The sequence below is a fragment of the Gossypium arboreum genome, chromosome 12, assembly GCF_025698485.1.
Source record: "Gossypium arboreum isolate Shixiya-1 chromosome 12, ASM2569848v2, whole genome shotgun sequence".
NCBI classification, from domain to species: domain Eukaryota; kingdom Viridiplantae; phylum Streptophyta; class Magnoliopsida; order Malvales; family Malvaceae; genus Gossypium; species Gossypium arboreum.
In genome coordinates this window covers 99,960,411-99,979,527 of record NC_069081.1, presented here as the reverse complement: position 1 = coordinate 99,979,527, position 19,117 = coordinate 99,960,411, and the positions used below count along the sequence as shown (strand labels likewise).

General features: G+C 37.0%; 1 protein-coding gene across 1 annotated transcript; it reads right to left on the bottom strand.

The window, feature by feature from the left end:
- Positions 1–296: 296 nt before the first annotated feature.
- Positions 297–18,729, bottom strand: LOC108477593 (alpha-glucan water dikinase, chloroplastic-like). Its single transcript, XM_017780122.2, has 33 exons — positions 18,623–18,729; positions 18,011–18,316; positions 16,382–16,426; positions 16,131–16,240; positions 15,902–15,980; positions 15,727–15,818; positions 15,479–15,632; positions 14,734–14,955; positions 14,223–14,558; positions 14,021–14,128; positions 13,814–13,912; positions 13,578–13,718; positions 13,375–13,463; positions 7,059–7,193; positions 6,776–6,938; positions 6,603–6,692; positions 6,351–6,536; positions 5,996–6,058; positions 5,855–5,917; positions 5,705–5,764; positions 5,468–5,620; positions 5,224–5,307; positions 4,782–4,958; positions 4,553–4,659; positions 4,149–4,362; positions 3,971–4,074; positions 3,707–3,836; positions 3,400–3,525; positions 2,241–2,351; positions 1,664–1,936; positions 1,496–1,588; positions 1,102–1,217; positions 297–852 (listed from the first exon to the last, which is right to left on the bottom strand). The coding sequence occupies exons 2-33, from the start codon at positions 18,290–18,292 to the stop codon at positions 648–650; spliced, it is 4,410 nt and encodes a 1,469-aa protein (XP_017635611.1). The 5' UTR covers positions 18,293–18,316; positions 18,623–18,729; the 3' UTR covers positions 297–647.
- Positions 18,730–19,117: the final 388 nt, after the last annotated feature.

Here is a 19,117-nt window from a genome sequence, read left to right as displayed (position 1 = left end):
ATATATTATTTAAAGCAATCTCCAAAATATATTTCCTCAAATCATATAATTTTAAATCATATAATTTTATTAATAGATGAAATATATCAATCAGTTAAAGAGTTTCACACTCCATTGACACTCAATTTCTACTTTTATATTTTTCAGCATTTCTCTTAGAAATTTAGACTCCATTTTGGGAGGGGGGATACACCCCAAATTGCGCCACCACATAAAAATTAACCCAAAATTTCCAAAACCATTACGGCGTATGAAAATAAATTAAAAAATAAAATTAAACAAAAGTATTGAAACAATTATAAAATAAAAAGTATCTTTATTATTTCACTTGAAAAATAATCAATAGTATATGGTAATACTACCTTGGGACAGGAAGCATAGTATTTACTATAAATTACAAAATAATAATAATAATAATAATAATAATAATAATAATAGCACTGAATCGGCCACCCTGTAAAATGGCATCTGATACTACATACCAACTTTTTACTTTTGTGGTTTTAAATAACCCCTCTTTATTCTTTTCCTAATTTTTGCTTTCATTGTTTTTTGTTTTCCTGCTTCCTTCTCCTCATTTGCTCTCTTTTCCCCGTCACTTTACAAAGGCTTGCCATAAAGAAGAAATAATATAGAACAAAAAGGGATCACATCTGGGGTCTTGTCTGGACAACATAAACCTTACCATCCCTAATCACACCTTCAATATCTTGCGGGGATCTATAAAGTTCCTCTATAGCCTTTCCTGCCCCTGCAATGCTAGACAGGATAGATTGTTGGAACTTGCCATCGTTTAGCAATGGGTCACATGAGTAATCAACCACTACTTTCTCTTCTTCATCCATGGGCACACTGCAAATAAAATCATTTGTCAGGAATGTTGAAAATTGGGAATGAATGAATGTTTTCAAGTACATAGCTTCCAATCTATATCTCCCAAGAACATAATGTTAAGACATTGATCACCATTAACTGAAAATGGTTAGCAGAATCTCGACCCCTCCTTTCGGGGCACTAGTCTGACAAAATGAAAAACCTAAACAAACACAGAATAAATATATACATCACTGTCTTTGTGCAGAGAGTTCGGAAAGAGATTACCTGTCATAAAGGCCAGCACCCGCGTAACCTTCTAGATCTTCACCATTTGAATCAGAGCGGAAGATAATGGAACGCCTTATGAAGAGAGCAATTGGTTTGCTCGGGTATCCCAATACCTGAAACGTTCTAGAAATTGTTAATGGATATGATAGCAGCATTGTGATCAAATATAGTTTTATTTCATTAATATGATAAAAAGGTCATTGTAGTGATAGCTTTCTTCTTCTGCTTGCATTACATTATTATAGTTTTATTTCAATAATATGATAAAATGGTCATTGTAGTGATAGCTTTCTTCTTCTGCTTGCATTACATTATTAATTCCATATTTTTCAAGCTATGGTATCAAAATTTACCTAAAATCTCCAATTAAATCTGTGCAGACATGTTTTACCTGAGGAGAGCTGAGATTGCTTTTCTTGCAAACAAAACTCAAAGCACGACCTGGATAAGCTCCAACCAGAGTTTCTCCAAGTCCCTTCACCACCTACGTCATGGTACAAATAATTCCATTTTATTTCCCCAATGAGCATCAAAGAAGATGATAACTGGTGGTACATACCTCAGCATAGATCTCTGATGAGTCCCCTGAAGAAGGATTAGTAGTATGGATAACAAATGCATAATCAGCATTGATTATTTCCTGAACCAGGACAGCCATGCATAGGTACTCGTGGTCTAGTTTGGCTTTCCTGGTGCTGAAATATGCTCTCTCATTCCATTTTGAGGCCCAGACCTTCGTTATAGCAGTCCATGCTTGCTCCCACCTCTGTTCACCTTCATCTCCGGGGCAAGGCATTCCAGAACTTAGCATCTTGGTCTTCAGCTCTTTCACCTGAAGGTTATAAGAAATTGAAATAAATCTGACTAGTTCCCTCCCAAAGAAATCTCTGATTCAAGACTATCAGCTTCTATCAAGAAAAGAAAGCACGGAAATCTTTCACAAAAAGGGGAAAAAAAAATTCTGATTTTCATGGAGATATAGGTAATAGGGGGAGAAGGGAGATTTTTCTTGGTCAAACAGAGAACTGAACAGAACACTGTCACAAGCTATTGTGACTGCTTCTAATGATGCTACCAAGTAGGAAATGAAGGCTTAGCAGAAGAAACATCGTAAGCACAACAGGTAAAATGCATACCAATTCGGGTGGTGCTGCCAGTTGTAGAACCGTCTGACGAATCTCCCCAAGTGCATCAAAGTCTCCTTCTCCCAACTTTTTCTTCAAAATTTGCAACTTCTCAACCACCCTCTGAGAAATAAAGAGGAAAGAATGGGATATAACACCGGTCAGATAAGGGGACTATTTTGACAAGAAGAGAAGCTAAATACATATTGACACAACAGAACTATCTTGACAAGTAGAGGATCTGAATGTGTATTGACACAAGAGAACATATTTTGCATCAGCAATTTGATTTTTATTATTCTGGAATAATCTTTTTTTCCAATCCTTTGCAACTTTAAGTGCTCTAAGAATTTTCACACCCCAATCTGAAGCCAGAGTAGTTATATCAAATCCCATATCTGCCCTTTCCAGAGGTTTTTTTCCCCTAGTAATTTTAAAGATAAGTGCTAAGTATCCAACCTCATACCAGTTAGAAATAGGTGCAGGGCCAAATCCACATAATACTCCCCATCAAATGTAGCTCACAGGGCCTACACGTAGACAACCTTGCTAGGGGGCATCAACCTCACATGGGGTTAGGCAAGATTGACAACATGACCAAATTTGGGCTCTAATACCATATTAAGCATTCACTCTAAAACCAATTGACAATACATAGAAGCTATGCTAGTTAGACTCGAGTCAGTGTTAGGTACGGGTCCAACAGGTGTGTTTAGGCTTGTCTAAGGCTTTCCATGCATTTGGAGGATCCTTAGAGGTTATATTCCCATATCTATATGTTAGACACGAGTACTTCAAAAAATATGAAGAGGCTGAGAAAAGGGGCTCAACTTTAATATAGGACCAGAAGAAATCCAATATTTAACAAATATGGAATAACACTGGTTAATCTTTTCTTTTATTCCTTTCCATTTCATTTTTTCTTTTTTTTTGGGGTGTTAATTAGATTAACTTGAATATCAATTATTTACTTGCGAGATTTGTTTCAGAATATGACATCTGGTCACACAACAATATAAATCCAAGAGCTTGAACCTTATTGATGCAAGCTCAAAGCTGCTGAACAAAATGGTAAACTTGAACCCCTGAATCAGGTCATTGTAAACTAACTGCATCTACAGAAGCATTAATAAAGCAGGGAGACAATATCCAAGTTCAGAATGAGAACAACCTGGTTTAGTTTATCTGCAAGAACCTTCTCAAATACTCCAAATGGAAGGGCAACTGATGTGGGAATCCCAACCCAAGATGGAACTTTTCCTTTTAGATATGAGATATTGCGTGATTTAGCACCGACCTAGAGGACCAAAAATGTCCCCATGCATAAATTAGACATACACCATTACAAACATAATTCAGAGCTATATCATGCAAGGAACTTTGAAAAGTTCAATCTTCAATTTCATTGCAACTCTGTAGGTTAAGAAGCAAAAAATAAAAGTTCGGATATAGAGTGAATAAGATTTTGCAAGTCTAACCATTTCAGGTGTAAATTCCTCTGCTGATATGGCATATTTACCACCAAACTGCTTTCTAACCAAAGTAATAGATGATGGACCATCTCCCTTCAAGTTACTTGAATCAGCTAGGTCACCCTCCTTCACCTCACTAAGTTAATGCATGAAAAAGAGAACAAAATTCAAATTACCTTTGCTTATGTGAAAACGAGAAATTTGTTTAGTCGTGCGTCATGATATTTGATGGATTAGACATATTCATGATCAAGATAGAGATAGCACTACCTATAAACTACATCTGCAGATGAAGGTTTTAGGCGTAATAATTTCCCTTTGTTTGCTTGGAGGTCAGCCAGAATTTTAGGATCAAAGCATGTAGCAAAGCAAACCTGCAGTTGGTATTAGCCCAAATTTTTTACTTAGTTATCAGCTATGGAAAAGTATCAATGAACCAGGTAATCACCTTGCAATTTCTTGCTCGGACAGAAACATGTGATAAAACATCAGGCATGTCAGGTGTCAATACAGCAACTGTGCCATCTGGAATTTCTTCTTCTCCTTTTACACTTTTTGCCACTAAAATAGTAGGCCGGTCATAAGATTTATTCTGTACAGCAAGCAGCTCTTCTACAACATCAACATACCCAACAACTTCAACTGGACTGATAACCTGCCAACTGTCCCATGACATGACAACTTGCATTAGAAAGTCCCGGCTGTAGATAGTGACAGGCTCATATTTCTTTAATCCTATGCCAAAATTTGCTTACATGAATCAAGCCTAGGTATAATTGCATAAAATATTGTTGCACTGCCAGTATTTTCTAATAACTGAGTCAGTTAGCAGTCCAATGATTACATGCCTACCTTCCAAGATGAGCAGTCTCCCTAAGAACAGGATCAAGTCGATTAATAAGCGAAGATAAAGTTGCAGCTGATCCAGCACGGATAACTTCTTCTGTAAATATGTTGATCTGGAAAAAATTCAAAGACTCCACTTTATTTTCCAATTTTCGTTAATAAGTTTATCGTCAACTAACAGCGGAAAATTTAAAGCAAGCAATCATTGTTGAGATTTAAAGAGGTAATAACATACAGCCCATGGATCTACTTCAAGCAATGATCCAAGATATTCTGCTGATGGTTGCAAGATACGCTGGTACCACTCAGCCTTACTAGACAGTCCAAGGCGAGTTCTATCCAGTACTGACTTCGCGTACAGTGCCCAGTGAGCACTTTGACTATTGCACATGCTTATGGCATGATGCCATCCCTACAAGAGTAATGAAGTAGCAGTTAGCATCCATGATAGAGAACTTGTATGATGACAAGCCATAATTGAAGTGTTTCCATGGAGCTCTACAAACTTTCTCTTTTGATAAGTACAACAAGACGGGCAACCCATTCACATTAATATGCTAGCACTCAATTCTCAATATTAGCGACTAGAGGAAGGACGATTGATTTAGTAATCGATATCATTAATCAAAATTTCCCCAAGAAATATAAACTTAACACTGTATGACAAGGTATTTTACCTTCAAACAATAGATCAGATCCTCATTGTCATCAGATGAAAGTGCAAGGTTTTCTAGGATGAGAGTGATGAAGTACATGATTTTCTGCAAGAAGCACAAGAACCTAATCAAGCTTTCATATACAAAAATATATATAACAAAGACCCCCACAACATCATGCAATAGAGGTACATATCAGTAAGAGCATTGCACAGAAATACTAAATGTTTGATACAGCAAATATGGTGAAGACAACAGGATTTACCTCTGGTCCAGCATTGTTCAGCTCCTCATAAGCTCTTTCAGTAGCTGTCCTAACAGTAGAGTCAAGGGCAATGTCTAAAAACAATAGATCCTTCAGACGATCACTAGACTTCGACAACAATGGCTGAAGCTCTTGACGAGCCTCAAGTAGACCCTGTGAAAAAGGGGTTGAAAGACGATATGTCAGAGAAAATAAACAGGTAGAGTTATTCCAGATCTCCAATCAAATGCTACAAACCTCAATCAGGGCTTCTACATTTCTGTCTTCAACATGTTGAAGTATAAACTGAAGCAATTCCTGTTATAAGTGTAACTCTAATTTATGGTCACCTTTTTTGGGAGGAAAACCTCACATTTGAAAGAAATCTGAAGATAAACTTAAACTTACTGGAAATCCAGAGGGCAAGCCAGCTACAGGGTTTATTTGCACCCCGACCATGAAACCTTCACCCTGCAAACAAGGAAAGTATTTGTCAAATGCTGACAATAATACACTGTCCAGACAATTTTACCTTCTTTCTGACATTACCTCTGCTTGGTAGCCCATGCAATTAGAAATAGCAGACTCAAGATCTGCACCAGAATGAACAGCCTATGCGTACATCACAATTAGAATGAAATTATTAATATAGTGCAACATCCTATATATGGCAAATGAAAAAAGAATTGAAGAAAATTAATCCAGTATGAGAGAGTAGATAAACATAAACTTATGTCTAAAACAAGACAACAGGAATCTCTATGATAATGAGATAAAAGTACAGCCAAGGAACTTAGGACCAATGTATCAAGGATGCCTATCATATATCCTCCTTCACCATAACGGTGATGAAAAATCAAGAACATTATAATGAAGAAAACTATCAAGGTTTAAGAAGACAGACCTTCAAGGTTCTCATATAATGGCCAAGATCACGCAATAGACCATCCTTCTGATCTCTCCCAAAACTTGGGTCAGAATGGATAGCACGATCATAACTTAAGAGGCGTTCCTTAGTTATTCCATTCTCAGTTAGAGTCTTCCAGTAGATGCTAATGTCAAAGTCACTTTTAATATAGTCGATCAGTGCCTGCAAGCATATTTTTTTTTAGCTGGAGCGCTCTTGGTGAATTTTGACTGAATACACATCTCATACCTGACAGATTACAACGTCATCTGGACTAGTATTATTATGCAACTTCTGGTGCCATTCCTCCATCATCCCTCCCTTGCAGTCATTGTTCCTCTGAAATAGATAGATAAAACCCCATGTAAATATACTGTTAAATTGAAAAAAAAAAAAACAAAAACCTGTTCTTCAAGATTGACCTGGATGACCAATATTTCATCCCTAATTCTTTGCCCCACATCCCCTTCACCTCCACGACCAACAGTAGACATAATCATGCGCAAAAGCTCGCGATGCTGTGGATGAGTAGTGTAAGTACTCTGGAGCAAGTCAGTGAGTCTATCCTGCGCCTTACTTATCTCCCTGCAGAATGATATACAATAACAACTACATTTGCATTAATAAAATTGTCATGCATGATAGCAAAAAAATTGTAAACAGAAGTTTCACTCATAATCTCAAGTCAATTAATCTCGTCTGTACCGTGGTTTCACATTGTAGTTTTTATTCCATATGAGCTGCCTCGTAGCCATAAACCTCATCCACACTAAGATCCCAGCCAGGCCCAATTCGCCAGTATCTTTGGCTTGATCCATTAAATCTGATGCAATATTAAACCTATAAAGGGAAATAGCGAGACTTATTCCTTGAAGAACAATGGACAGCTGAACATAATTAAACAGAACACAGAACTAGAAAATTTGGATATGCAGCTCATGCAGATAAGAAGTTAATCACAAAGCTTAAGTTATCCAGTGAAAATATGAGTTAACCAGATGAAGAACCATGCTACTGTTTCAGTTTTCATGGTTTAGTTTGTTTAGTCCATATTTTGTGTTCTAGTTCATTTTGAACTTAGTTTAGTTTATGTTTGATGTAATTTAATGGTGATAGAGCTGATCACCAGCTTTGTTTATGTTTGCAAGCAAAATCACCTAGTCCCTATGTAACTAGTGGAGTTAGGTAATGTTTAGGTGATGAATTTATTGTTTTTTTTTTTACCAGCCAATGTCTGGTATATGTAATGGCTTTAAGCCTATGTTTCTTTTGAATGAAATCATCAGATTTTCTTCTATATGCTCCAACACATTTCTTGCTTTCAATTCTGTTCTGTTCTTTTAAGCTCAAAATTCATCAAACTTTAACTTCAAGTTTTTCTTCAGACTAAGCTTCATACTTCATCCGGATAAAGTGTCCCAAAAACACCAACAATTGGTATCTAGAGCCAAATTCTTAGTGCACCTGTAGAACCATGTCTTCATCAGGATTCTCACCAGCGCCACCACCAGTGTTCAGTGGAGAAAGATACCACATTTGGGTGGTTAAGATGAGGACCTATCTCCAAGCATTTGATCTATGAGAGGTGGTCAACTCAGATATTGAACCAGCACCATTGAGAGCAAATCCAACAGTTGCACAAATCAGGCAACATGCTGATGAAAGGACTAAGAGGCACAAAGCTATGTCCTGTATTCAGAATTGTGTCTCAGATGTGATCTTTACAAGGATTATGGCTTGTGAGACACCAAAGCAAGCCTGGGACAAATTGAAGGAGGAGTTCCAAGGTACTGAAAGAACAAGGCAACAGCAGCTTCTAAACTTGAGAAGGGACTTTGAGAACTTGAAGATGAAGGAAGAAGAAACTGTCAAGAAGTATTCTGACAGAATCATGGCTGTAGTTAACAGCATAAGGCTCCTTGGTGAGCAATTTGATGAGGCAAGGATTGTGGAGAAAGTGCTCTCTACCTTACCAGAAAGGTATGAAGCAAAAATATCCTTTTTAGAGGATTCAAGAGACCTAGCAAGCATCTCCTTAACTGAGCTCATTAATGCCCTCTATGCTCAGGAGCAAAGGAGAGCTAGCAGGATGGAGGAGCACCAAGAGGGTGCTTTCCAAGCTAAGACGAAGTCTGCTTCTAGTTCCTCAGCCTACAAAGGCATGAAGACCTCGAAAAATAGGCCTAAGCCTGATGCTGCAAGAGGAAGAGATCAACTCTGCAGATTTTGTAAGGCCTGGTCATCCAGAGGCCAAATGTTGGTTCAGACCAGATGCTGTATGTCAACATTGCAAAAAGAAGGGGCATGTTGAAAGGGTCTGCAAACAAAAAGGCAGACCTGGCCAGAATCAAGCACAATACAAAAATGCTGAAGCTCAAGTGGCTGAAGACAGTAGTGACCATGAAGAGTAGGTCTTTGCTGTTTCATGCTTAGTTGGCCAGAAGAAAGGTTCAAAAGGCTGGTTGTTGGACAGTGGCTGCACTAACCACATGTCACCTGATGCAACCATCTTTAAGACTTTGGATAGAAGCTGCACGACCAAAGTGAAAGTTGGTAATGAACAGTTCATAAAAGCTGAAGGAAAAGGGGCTGTGCTGATATGCACTCCTACAGGCAATAAAGTCATTCCAAATGTGCTGCTTGTGCCTGAGATTGACAAAAACCTTCTCAGCATTGCTCAATTGCTTGAGAAAGGTTATTCTGTTGTGTTCAAAGGTGAAGAATGCCAGATAAGTGATCCAAGTGGATCCAAGTTCATGTCAATCACTATGACTGTTAAATGCTTTGAAGTCAGCTGGCCAAGGTACTTACGCTCAGCTTGCATTGCCTCTACAGAAGATTCCAAGCTTTGGCACCAAAGGCTTGGGCATGCCAACTTCAAATCAATGACTCAGATGATCAGTGAAGACTTGGTTGAAAACTTCACCAACTCTGTTGAGGAAGAAGAGGTATGTGAGGTCTGTCAATTGGGAAAACAAGCAAGATTGTCATTTCCTACCAATCAAGCATGGAGAGCCTCTGAGAAGCTGCAGCTTGTACACGCAGATGTGTGTGGCCCCATGAAGACTGAATCATTGAATGGAATCAAATACTTCATTTTATTTATTGATGATTACTCCAGGTATTGTTGGGCATACTTTCACCGGAATAAGTATGAAGTACTCTCAATATTCCAGAAATTTAAAGCTGCAGCAGAAACTGAAACAGGTTGTAAACTCAAGACCCTTAGGTCTGATAATGGAATAGAGTATACTTCATCCGGATTTAATACCTTCTGTGATGAACCAGGCATTAGACACTAGCTCACCAACACTTATACACCTCAACAAAATGGTACAAGTGAAAGGAAGAACAGGAGCTTGATGGATATGGCCAGATGTTTACTGTTTGAGAAGAATTTGCCCAATACCATGTGGGCTGAAGCAGTCAATACTGCTGTCTACATTCAGAATAGGCTTCCAACCAAAGCACTTGCTCACAAGACACCTTTTGAGGTCTGGTTCGGGTTCAAGCCATCATTGGCTCATATGAAAGTCTTTGGTTGCCTATGTTACAGCCAAATACCAACTGTAAAAAGGGATAAGTTGTCCAAAAGAGCTCTTCCTGGTATTTTAGCCGGATATAGTATGGTCAAGAAGGGCTACAGGATCTTGGACCCTTTAACAAACAAAATTCAAGTAAGCAGAGATGCGATCTTTAATGAAAAAGGATGCTGGAATTGGGAAAAGAATGAGCCAGAGGCTGTTTCTGAAGAGCTGATGGCTGATCATGCTGAACCTAATCAAGTTAGTCCTGAAATGGACATTGATGACATGCCAATCAAAGGCATTAGACCTTTGGCTGAAATTTATGAAAGAGCACAAGTTGCCATATTGGAGCCATGCAGTTTTGAAGAAGCTGAAGCTGATGAAGGATGGAAACAGGTCATGGTTGAAGAAATCAAGATGATTCAGAAGAATCAAACATGGGAGCTAGTTGAAAGGCCTACCAACAGAAAGATCATTGGTGTTAAATAGGTCTATCGAGCCAAACAAAATGTTGATGGCAGTTTAAACAAGCTGAAAGCCAGACTTGTTACCAAAGGCTTCAGTCAAAGATATGGCCTGGACTACTTGGAGACTTTTGCACCAATAGCCAGACTTGACACAATCAGATTGCTAGTTTCTTTAGGAGCACAAAAGCAATGGGTCATTCATCAGTTAGATGTGAAGTCTGCATTCCTAAATGGCTTCCTTAAAGAAGAGATCTACATTGATCAGCCTCAAGACTTCGTTGTGTCTGGCAAAAAAAAAAATGGTGTACAGGCTTAAGAAAGCATTGTATGGCCTGAAACAGGCTCCTAGAGCCTGGTATGCTCGAATTGACAATTACTTGGTCAGTTTGGGATTTAACAGAAGTGGTAGTGAGCCAACACTATATGTCAAGAAGAATGAAGCTGAAATACAGCTTATTGTATCCCTCTATGTCGATGACCTTTTGGTGATGGAAGAGATCAAAACATGTTGGCTGAATTCAAAGCCAAAATGAAAGACATGTTTGAAATGTCTGACTTGGGGCTAATGACATACTTTTTGGGAATGGAGGTGCGCCAAGCAGAAGGGAAAATCTTCTTGGGACAGAGAACATTTGCCTTGAAGGTTTTTTCCAAGTTCTCAATGGAGAATTGTAAGCCAACAAGCACTCCTATTGCTGTTGGAATGAAGCTATCAAGCCAAGGAGATCATGAACCAGTCAATGAGTCTATCTACAGGAGCCTAGTTGGTTGCTTGTTATATTTGATAGCAACTAGGCCAGATATCTTGTTTGCTGTGAATATGTTATCAAGGTTTATGCATTTCTGTAATGTCCAGCACTTTCAAGCAGCAAAGAGAGTGCTAAGGTACATCAAAGGCACTCTTGACTATGGTGTGTTATTTAACAAAGCTGAAAGTTTGAAGTTGAGAGGCTATACTGATAGTGACTGGGCTAGTTCAAGTGATGATATGAAAAGCACCTCTGGATATGCTTTTACCCTTGGCTCAACCATGTTTTGTTGGAGCTCAAGGAAACAATCGATGGTGGCTCAATCAACAATGAGTTGAATATGTTGTACCGCCAAATGTAAATCAAGCCATTTGGTGAGAAAAATTCTAGTGATCTTAACCTACATCAAAGGGAGGCAACAGAGATCTTTTGTGATAACAAGTCTGCTGTTGCAATTGCAAAGAATCCTGTCTTCCATGGTAGAACGAAACACTTCAGCATCAAGTTACATGTGATAAGGGAGATGGAACAAGCTCAAGAAGTGGAGCTGATTCATTGCGATTTAGAGGAATAGGTTGCAGATATCTTCACAAAGGCCATTGGTGTGTCAAGGTTTATAAAACTGAGAAAGAAACTAGGTGTTACAAGCATGGAAACTAAGGAGGAGTGTTGAAGTTAGTTCCCATGCAACACATGCAGCAACAAAGGTGGATATGCAACTCATGCAGATAAGGAGTTAATCACAAAGCTTAAGTTATCTAGTGAAAATATGAGTTAACCAGATGAAGAACCATGCTACTGTTTCAGTTTTCATGGTTTAGTTTGTTTAGTCCATATTTTGTGTTCTAGTTCATTTTGAACTTAGTTTAGTTTATGTTTGATGTAATTTGATGGTGATAGAGCTGATCACCAGCTTTGTTTATGTTTGCAAGAAAAATCACCTAGTCCCTATGTAACTAGTGGAGTTAGGTAATGTTTAGGTGATGAATTTATAATTTTTTTTTTTTGACAAGCCAATGTCTGGTATATGTAATGGCTTTAAGCCTATGTTTCTTTTGAATGAAATCATCAGATTTTCTTCCATATGCTCCAACACATTTCTTGCTTTCAATTCTGTTCTGTTCTTTTAAGCTCAAAATTCATCAGACTTTAACTTAAAGTTTTTCTTCATTCTTTATCTGGATTTATTACGTTGTTGCTCAAGTTTCAGACTAAGCTTCATACTTCATCCGGATAAAGTGTCCCAAAACACCAACAAATTTACATGTGAAAAATATAAGTCATCGACGGAAATTCAAAGATGACAGACTAATATGCTGGAGTGAAATTTCAACCAAATATGAACCCTTTTTTTTCCTCAAGGAAGTATGACCCCATTAAAAAACACATGAAGGAGCTAAAATGATGCACACCACCTATATATTGCTTAGACTCGGGTAAGAATGTCAAACGCTAGTATATTGGAAAAGAGAACAAGGATGCATGGATCCTTCATGCAATTATAGATAATAATTCCATGAAAATTAATCATATTATCATAAATAATATTTATTTATCATATATAATATATTTGTGTAAAATATAAATAAAAATTTGTATTTTCATTTTTATAAAAATTTAATTTAAAATGCTTTATTTATCAAATCTATATTACTATTTAAATAGCTGATTGAGTTGGTGTCGCAAATTAATCTGACATTATCTCAATTGGAAAATGACTAAAAAATCATTATTTTTACGAAATAAGTTAAATCGTTAAGGGAAAAGAAAACTGTATTCACCAGCAACTAGAGCAATTCAATTAGTAAATTTGAAGAATCTGGATAAGCTTGGTAACTAATTTGGATAGATTTAGAATTTTTAATCAAAGTGAAGGTAAGGGAAAGGATAAAAGTGTATATCTACTTCTCTCACAGGTTACATCTAGGATTTTGTTCAGGCCCTACTGGTTCACAAAAGTAGGGTGCGTTCAAAGGAAACGAACAATCGGTACGCAAAAGGATGACATTAAATAGTTTTTATTTGAACTCAAGTAACTAGCTTTATCTGTAAGACTGCAACATGCCCATAATGTGACAGGTTGTCCGCCTTTTCTAGGAGAGGAGTGAAAACTCTGAATGAGAAGGAATCCTATAGCCATTTCATTGTAGACTTCCAGAAGCTGATAGCAGACTATCTTAGTATTGCAAACTACAATAACTAAATTCCTGATAACAGTGCAATATCATAAATGAGCTGTAAAACCAAAATGAAGTCTACATCCCAGAAGGTCGCTGACCTGTGCATAAAAGACTTTTGTGCCTCACTCTCCATTTCAGCTATTCTATCCAACAAAACCTTTGAAGTACCTTTGCCATCACCAGCATCCTTATATTTTCAAGAAAAGGCCAGTTAATCATACAGGAATATACTGATTAAAAATAACATATGCAGAACATGGACAAAAAATTTTCCTGGTTGATATCATGAATAAGAAACAACCTTTTGATCTTGCTTGAATCTCTGGCTGAAGTCCACATAGAAGTCGGAGCCATTATGTTTTATCCACTTCTCTCCAGACAGAAGAACAAATGGCATCCCTTTAAAATTACCGGCCTCAATCTCCAACTCAATGCATTGAACCTAAAGATGATTTCAGGATATGAATACAGGAAAAGTTTTTTATAATACTTCATTCACAATGAAAATATGATAAGATTGAAATCTACTTAGTGAACCTGTTTGGGAAGATCATCAAAAGAGCATGTTGAAAATGTTGATTCAGCAGCTCCACCTAAAGAAACTGAACCTGGAGGGAGAACAGTGCGAGGTGGTGGCTGAAAAATGTTTGCGTAAACTAGTCTCAGATTTATATGAAAGAAAAAGTGAATCAATTCCAAAGTCCAAAGTCTTCCCGAGGAGCGTAATAGTTAAAGGGATCTTACCAGCCACTCTCCAGCCTTTTCAGATAGAGCCCAGTGAAGGGTAAGCGGTTCTTCAAAATCACTAGCTATGTGAATCTTTATCTTATCAGCAGATTTGGTGACAAGCACCTGGAATATTCGGAAGAAGTCAAAACTTTAAAATATTTTCCATGTAAGCATCCCTAAAGAATGAAGGCAGTCAGAGAAACACTAGTTATCTTACCAAAACCTCCCTCTCACCAAATTTGTAAATTTTCTTGTTCATAACAAGGCTGCTATCCAGTTCAATTTTCTTAGCAAAGCTTTCAACTGCTGTCAATGGTTTTGGTTCAACTGTTATACTTCCTTCTGCAGATTTCACTGAATGCTTATTAAGAAGCACCATCAGGTCCCTCTGCTTGCGCTGAGTCCGTTGAGCACTAAAATATCTTTTGTTCTGCGGTGGCTTTGAAACCTTTGTCTCTATCTCTCCTTTAGTAATCTTCTTTCGAATTACATCAAGAGATGCACCTTTTTCTAGTTCGAATTGCAACTCTTTCCTTGCTTCATCAAATTCCCTCTGATTATTGAGACATTGCTTTAGCCAGAATTTAGAACATGCAATGACTGAGACCTCATAACCAACCTTTTAAAAGTAAATGGGCAATCACCTAGTCCAATTTGCTTTAATATAAAAGGGCTTTAAAACAAAAAAGGACTCAAAATATCCAGTTAGAAAGAGATTAGAAAATTACAAGCTGTTGCTCTGGGGAATAATTTGGCTTCCCTGCTTTCTCCCATCGTATATAGGATTGTATTTGGACAAGATCATCGGGTATCGCGTTTTTTTTTTCAGGAATAGCTGAGTCCTTAAATTCTTGTCCACCTTTTTTTGTTAGCTTTGTCCGAATGTCATCCACAGAAGTACCCCTGGCTATTTCCTCCAACAGCTCAGCACGAGCTGCTTCATATTCTTCCTATGAGAAGCGGAAGTTATTTGAGATAAGTGAAGAAATTGAAAAAATCCAGAAAAAAAATACTATTTCCTACATGTTCGGAATTTAAAGGAAGAAAGAAAGCTTTAATTCATGACATGATTGTTTGTGTGTGCATTTATAGATGACAATCCTGCATTTCTCTGAAGATTGCTCCACTGATTGAAAAGCCTAAAATGAAATAACAACAAGAACCCTTCATACTTCTTAAATTCTAACTAAGGTATTGCAGCCAAAACAGTTTATTATCCAAAACTGGGGCATGCCAAAAAATTTTATCAGAAGTTGCACAATAAATTGCTCCACTCCACAAAAATATTCTGTTTAAAGCACATCAGTGGAGCTCTTTATGCAGTATATAATGAAAAATTAATAGTAAGTATTAATCAATTCAACGAAATAAGGAAACAACAAAAAAGGACCAGAAGAAGAAGAAATGGAAATGTAGGATTAGCTTTAACAATATGAACAAATAAACTATATAATTATTAAACTTATTACTTGCCTTCTCTTTCTCTCGGGTGTACATCTGTTTACCCTTTCGCTCCCACCTAAAATATGCTTGAATCTGAACAAGATCTTCAGGTAATGAAATATTTGAAATCAATGTCACCTTCCAAGGTAACTTCACATGAAAGTTCTGACCATTATTTTTTATCCTACAAATGGAAATAGAGAAGAAAAAAAGTGAAATCATTTTAAGTAGCCTTCTAAATGGCATGAACATAATAAAAAGAAACAACAGATACTTGCCATATATTTCGGGCTTCATCAAATATAATAAACTCTATAGCTTGGATGCTAGGATCATCAATTTCTAACTTTAAATAGGAACTGGAGCCAGACTACAGAAAAGCAATTTGTAGACAAAATAAATTAGGATAGTCAAAAGAGAACTTTTGTGATTGTCTCATTTATTGGTTCTTACCTCCACAAATGGAGTTCGTAAGGCCTTATTCTTGTAATTTTTGGTCCCTTCCGGTTGACGTGAAGGAAGTACCCAGTTTCTGTCGAAGAAAAAGAGAGGGGGGTTGGGGGGGGAAGAAAAGAAGCATGGAACAGAGCTTTCTCAAACCGTGATAATGAAAATGAAACACAAGATAAACACTTGAAAGTCACAACCAATGTAGACTCCTAACTGGTACAAGTGAACTTACTCGTTTCCATCGCATATCACACCCCAGTGCAAGAGTAAAGAGTCGCTACTGTAAATGATTCTAAAATTTACTTGTGTAATAGATCCTGAAGCAGGAGTACTAGCATCAACCTGCTCAATTAAAAAAGGGTGAATCTTGTGTAACTATAAGACATGAAGTAGCTAAAAATACCAAGCTAAGGTCAAGTGAACTAGTGGTTTATACGGAGTATATGGGGTAACTAAAATTATTTATAACCAAGCAATTACTACCTGCAATTCAGTATTCCCATCAACATTGAATCTTGCAAGGTGCTGCTGCATCAAAGTAAGAATGCATCAAAATTTTTAGATAAATAAAATAACAAATTTGTTTGCCACTGAATTTTGCTAGCACGTGCAAATTTCTGAAAATGGAAAGTGCTTCAGATATAATTTGTTTTCCTTCATACAACAAATAAGGAAAAAAAATGCTTCTTTATGCATCTCCACTCAAGAAAGAAACAAATACTTTTTTTTTTTTTTTAAAAAAGATATTTCAAGAAAATAAGGAGCAAGATTTTGATTCCAAAGAATAATAAACGAAAATACTTAATCAATAAACTTATGTTTTATAGATCACAATATACTTGTTTCATGCAATTCATGGTAAGAAAACCTAAAATTGCTAGCCAAAAGAATCATAGTTTCCAAGCCCAAATGCTGAAATGTAAGTTGTAATAAGTAGGTCCTGGATTTCAAGACCTGGAGAATTACCAAGGGAAAGAATCCCTCGTCTTCAAACTTGAAAAAAGAAAAAAAACCAAAGTGAACTAAGTTTGATAGAAGGTTTAAAACTAGCCTTATCTTCAAATTTTGAAAGTTTGATAGAAGTATTAATAAAACTAGCATAGCATGCACTGAGAACAACTGCCTCAATGGATAAACAAAACGCAAACTGCAAAACAGTATTTTAGTTAGCAAAGCTACACTTTGTTTTATGCCAAAAAACACAAAAAAATATTGATCTTATAAATAAAGCTCAAAAAGTTAAAAATAACTGAGAAAATTCATCCTAAGGATAATTTTTATGTGAAGTCTATTGTTGCCAGACTATGCCCACTAGGGGATAATGTCTGCTTCAATGGTGATCTTCTCTGTCTAATGAATGGGAATTCTGCTTTGAAATTGTTCGCCCTGCACCCACTCCAAGTGTATGCTTCAATGGGAATAGAGTACACAAGGGTGCAGATAAAGTACATTACATTGTCTGTCTTAGGGATCGGGGACTCCATGACTTTGGCACTAGATGTTCCCGAAATACGTACTATCAGGTCAGCTGAATTCAACAATAGGGGAAGATGTTCCTTGCTTATATAGCCACATTCCAACTCTTCGCTAGATGATATGTGCTAATTTTCCCCCTCAACACCACTGTCTCTGATGTTTTGGATCTGTACCAACCCTTGACAAAAACACAGTCTACACCCTTGTCTAGGGGCCTAGTGTTGAGGTGGGAAACCATCCCACATTGACTAGGTAAGCATTGTACTGTGGCTATATAGACAAGGATTACCTTTCCCTTTTATTGACCTATTGAGTTGCCTTTTCTCAAAAATACAACCATAAAAATGATCTTCACCTCTACCTCCATTATAGAGAGGCTAAAGAAATTGGTAAACAAGTCAGGAAGAAGAGCAAGAGAGCTAAAGTTGGGCCTACAGCTCTAAACAATATTTACCACCCATGCTTGTCAGCATGATTTCAAATTAAAGACAAGAAACTTACAGGCAATGCGAGAATCTCGCGAGCGCATGTGTATATATAATAATATTTAATTATATAGAGATCCATTCTTTAACAAATTAACTACCATTATTGCCAAAGAAAAAAAAAAGAAGCAAAAGTAGAAATGTTTTTTGCCTCAGAAGCCAGATTAGCAGCTAATACGGCTTGAGGGATGAACGTAAAGGCCCGTCGGCTCCCCATGGCTATTTTCTGCTTCCTCTTACTTATCAATCTGTTGCCATAGAACTTTGTAGAAATCCAAGACCTGCGCTGCTGGGCCGAATTACTCAGGGAAGCATTGGCACAAAAGGATATGTTAGGGACGCCAGAAGAATTTTTGAGTTTGCTTTGATGCTTTAAAACCGTAGGACGGAGGAAGTGCTGCTGTATCAAAATCTGGCCAACGCAATTACTCATCTTCCTAGTTAAGACTTGGTATTCCTGAAGAATTGGATTCCAAACGTTACTTGAAAACTTACGTGAAAAAGTTCAACAAGCATTTTTTTCCAGAATGATGTAAACTCAAAAATACTAGAATAACATTGTTGATCGCATTATTTCCGAATTCATGACCGGAGCAAAAATGAAAGTGACGATCCAAGAAAACAAAACAATTCACCATTATACTTAATAATGACAATTCTTCGATAATTTCCCAAAAGAAAAAAGAATCAAATCAAATTTATGAAATGCAAGTAATAATATTAAACTAGTAAGATTGTGGGAATGAATTTAGAAAGAAATTACCTTGAAAGAGTTGAAGATCTGGATGAGAAAATTGCAGTGAATATACGATTAGATTCTGAATAAAAAAAGAAAGACTTGTTCTTTCCTTTTCTTTTCTTGCGATTAGCAAATGGATTAATATAAGTTTCAGTTGAGGCTTTAGCGCCAGCGAGTGGAATGTGGGAACTGTCGAAATTAGGCTTCCTTCATTTGTGTAAGGCGATTTATCATCATGGGTACACACATTGCAGGTTTCCCTAGGGACACGTACCAAAAAGTTCGGAATTGGGAATCGTCATTTGTCACGTTCCAAAATCGGATTCACGTGGGGTTCGTGAAAGGTGGCGACTTATATGATATCTTAAACTCTTTGGTCTTCTAAAACCTCAAATTATGTTATTGCTCCTTGTATTATGTATGATTGTAGATTTAGTCTCTCTCTATACTTTTAAGTTGGTCTATTCTAACCTCTAGATACACATATCAATTAAGCACTAAATATAGATTCAAATTATT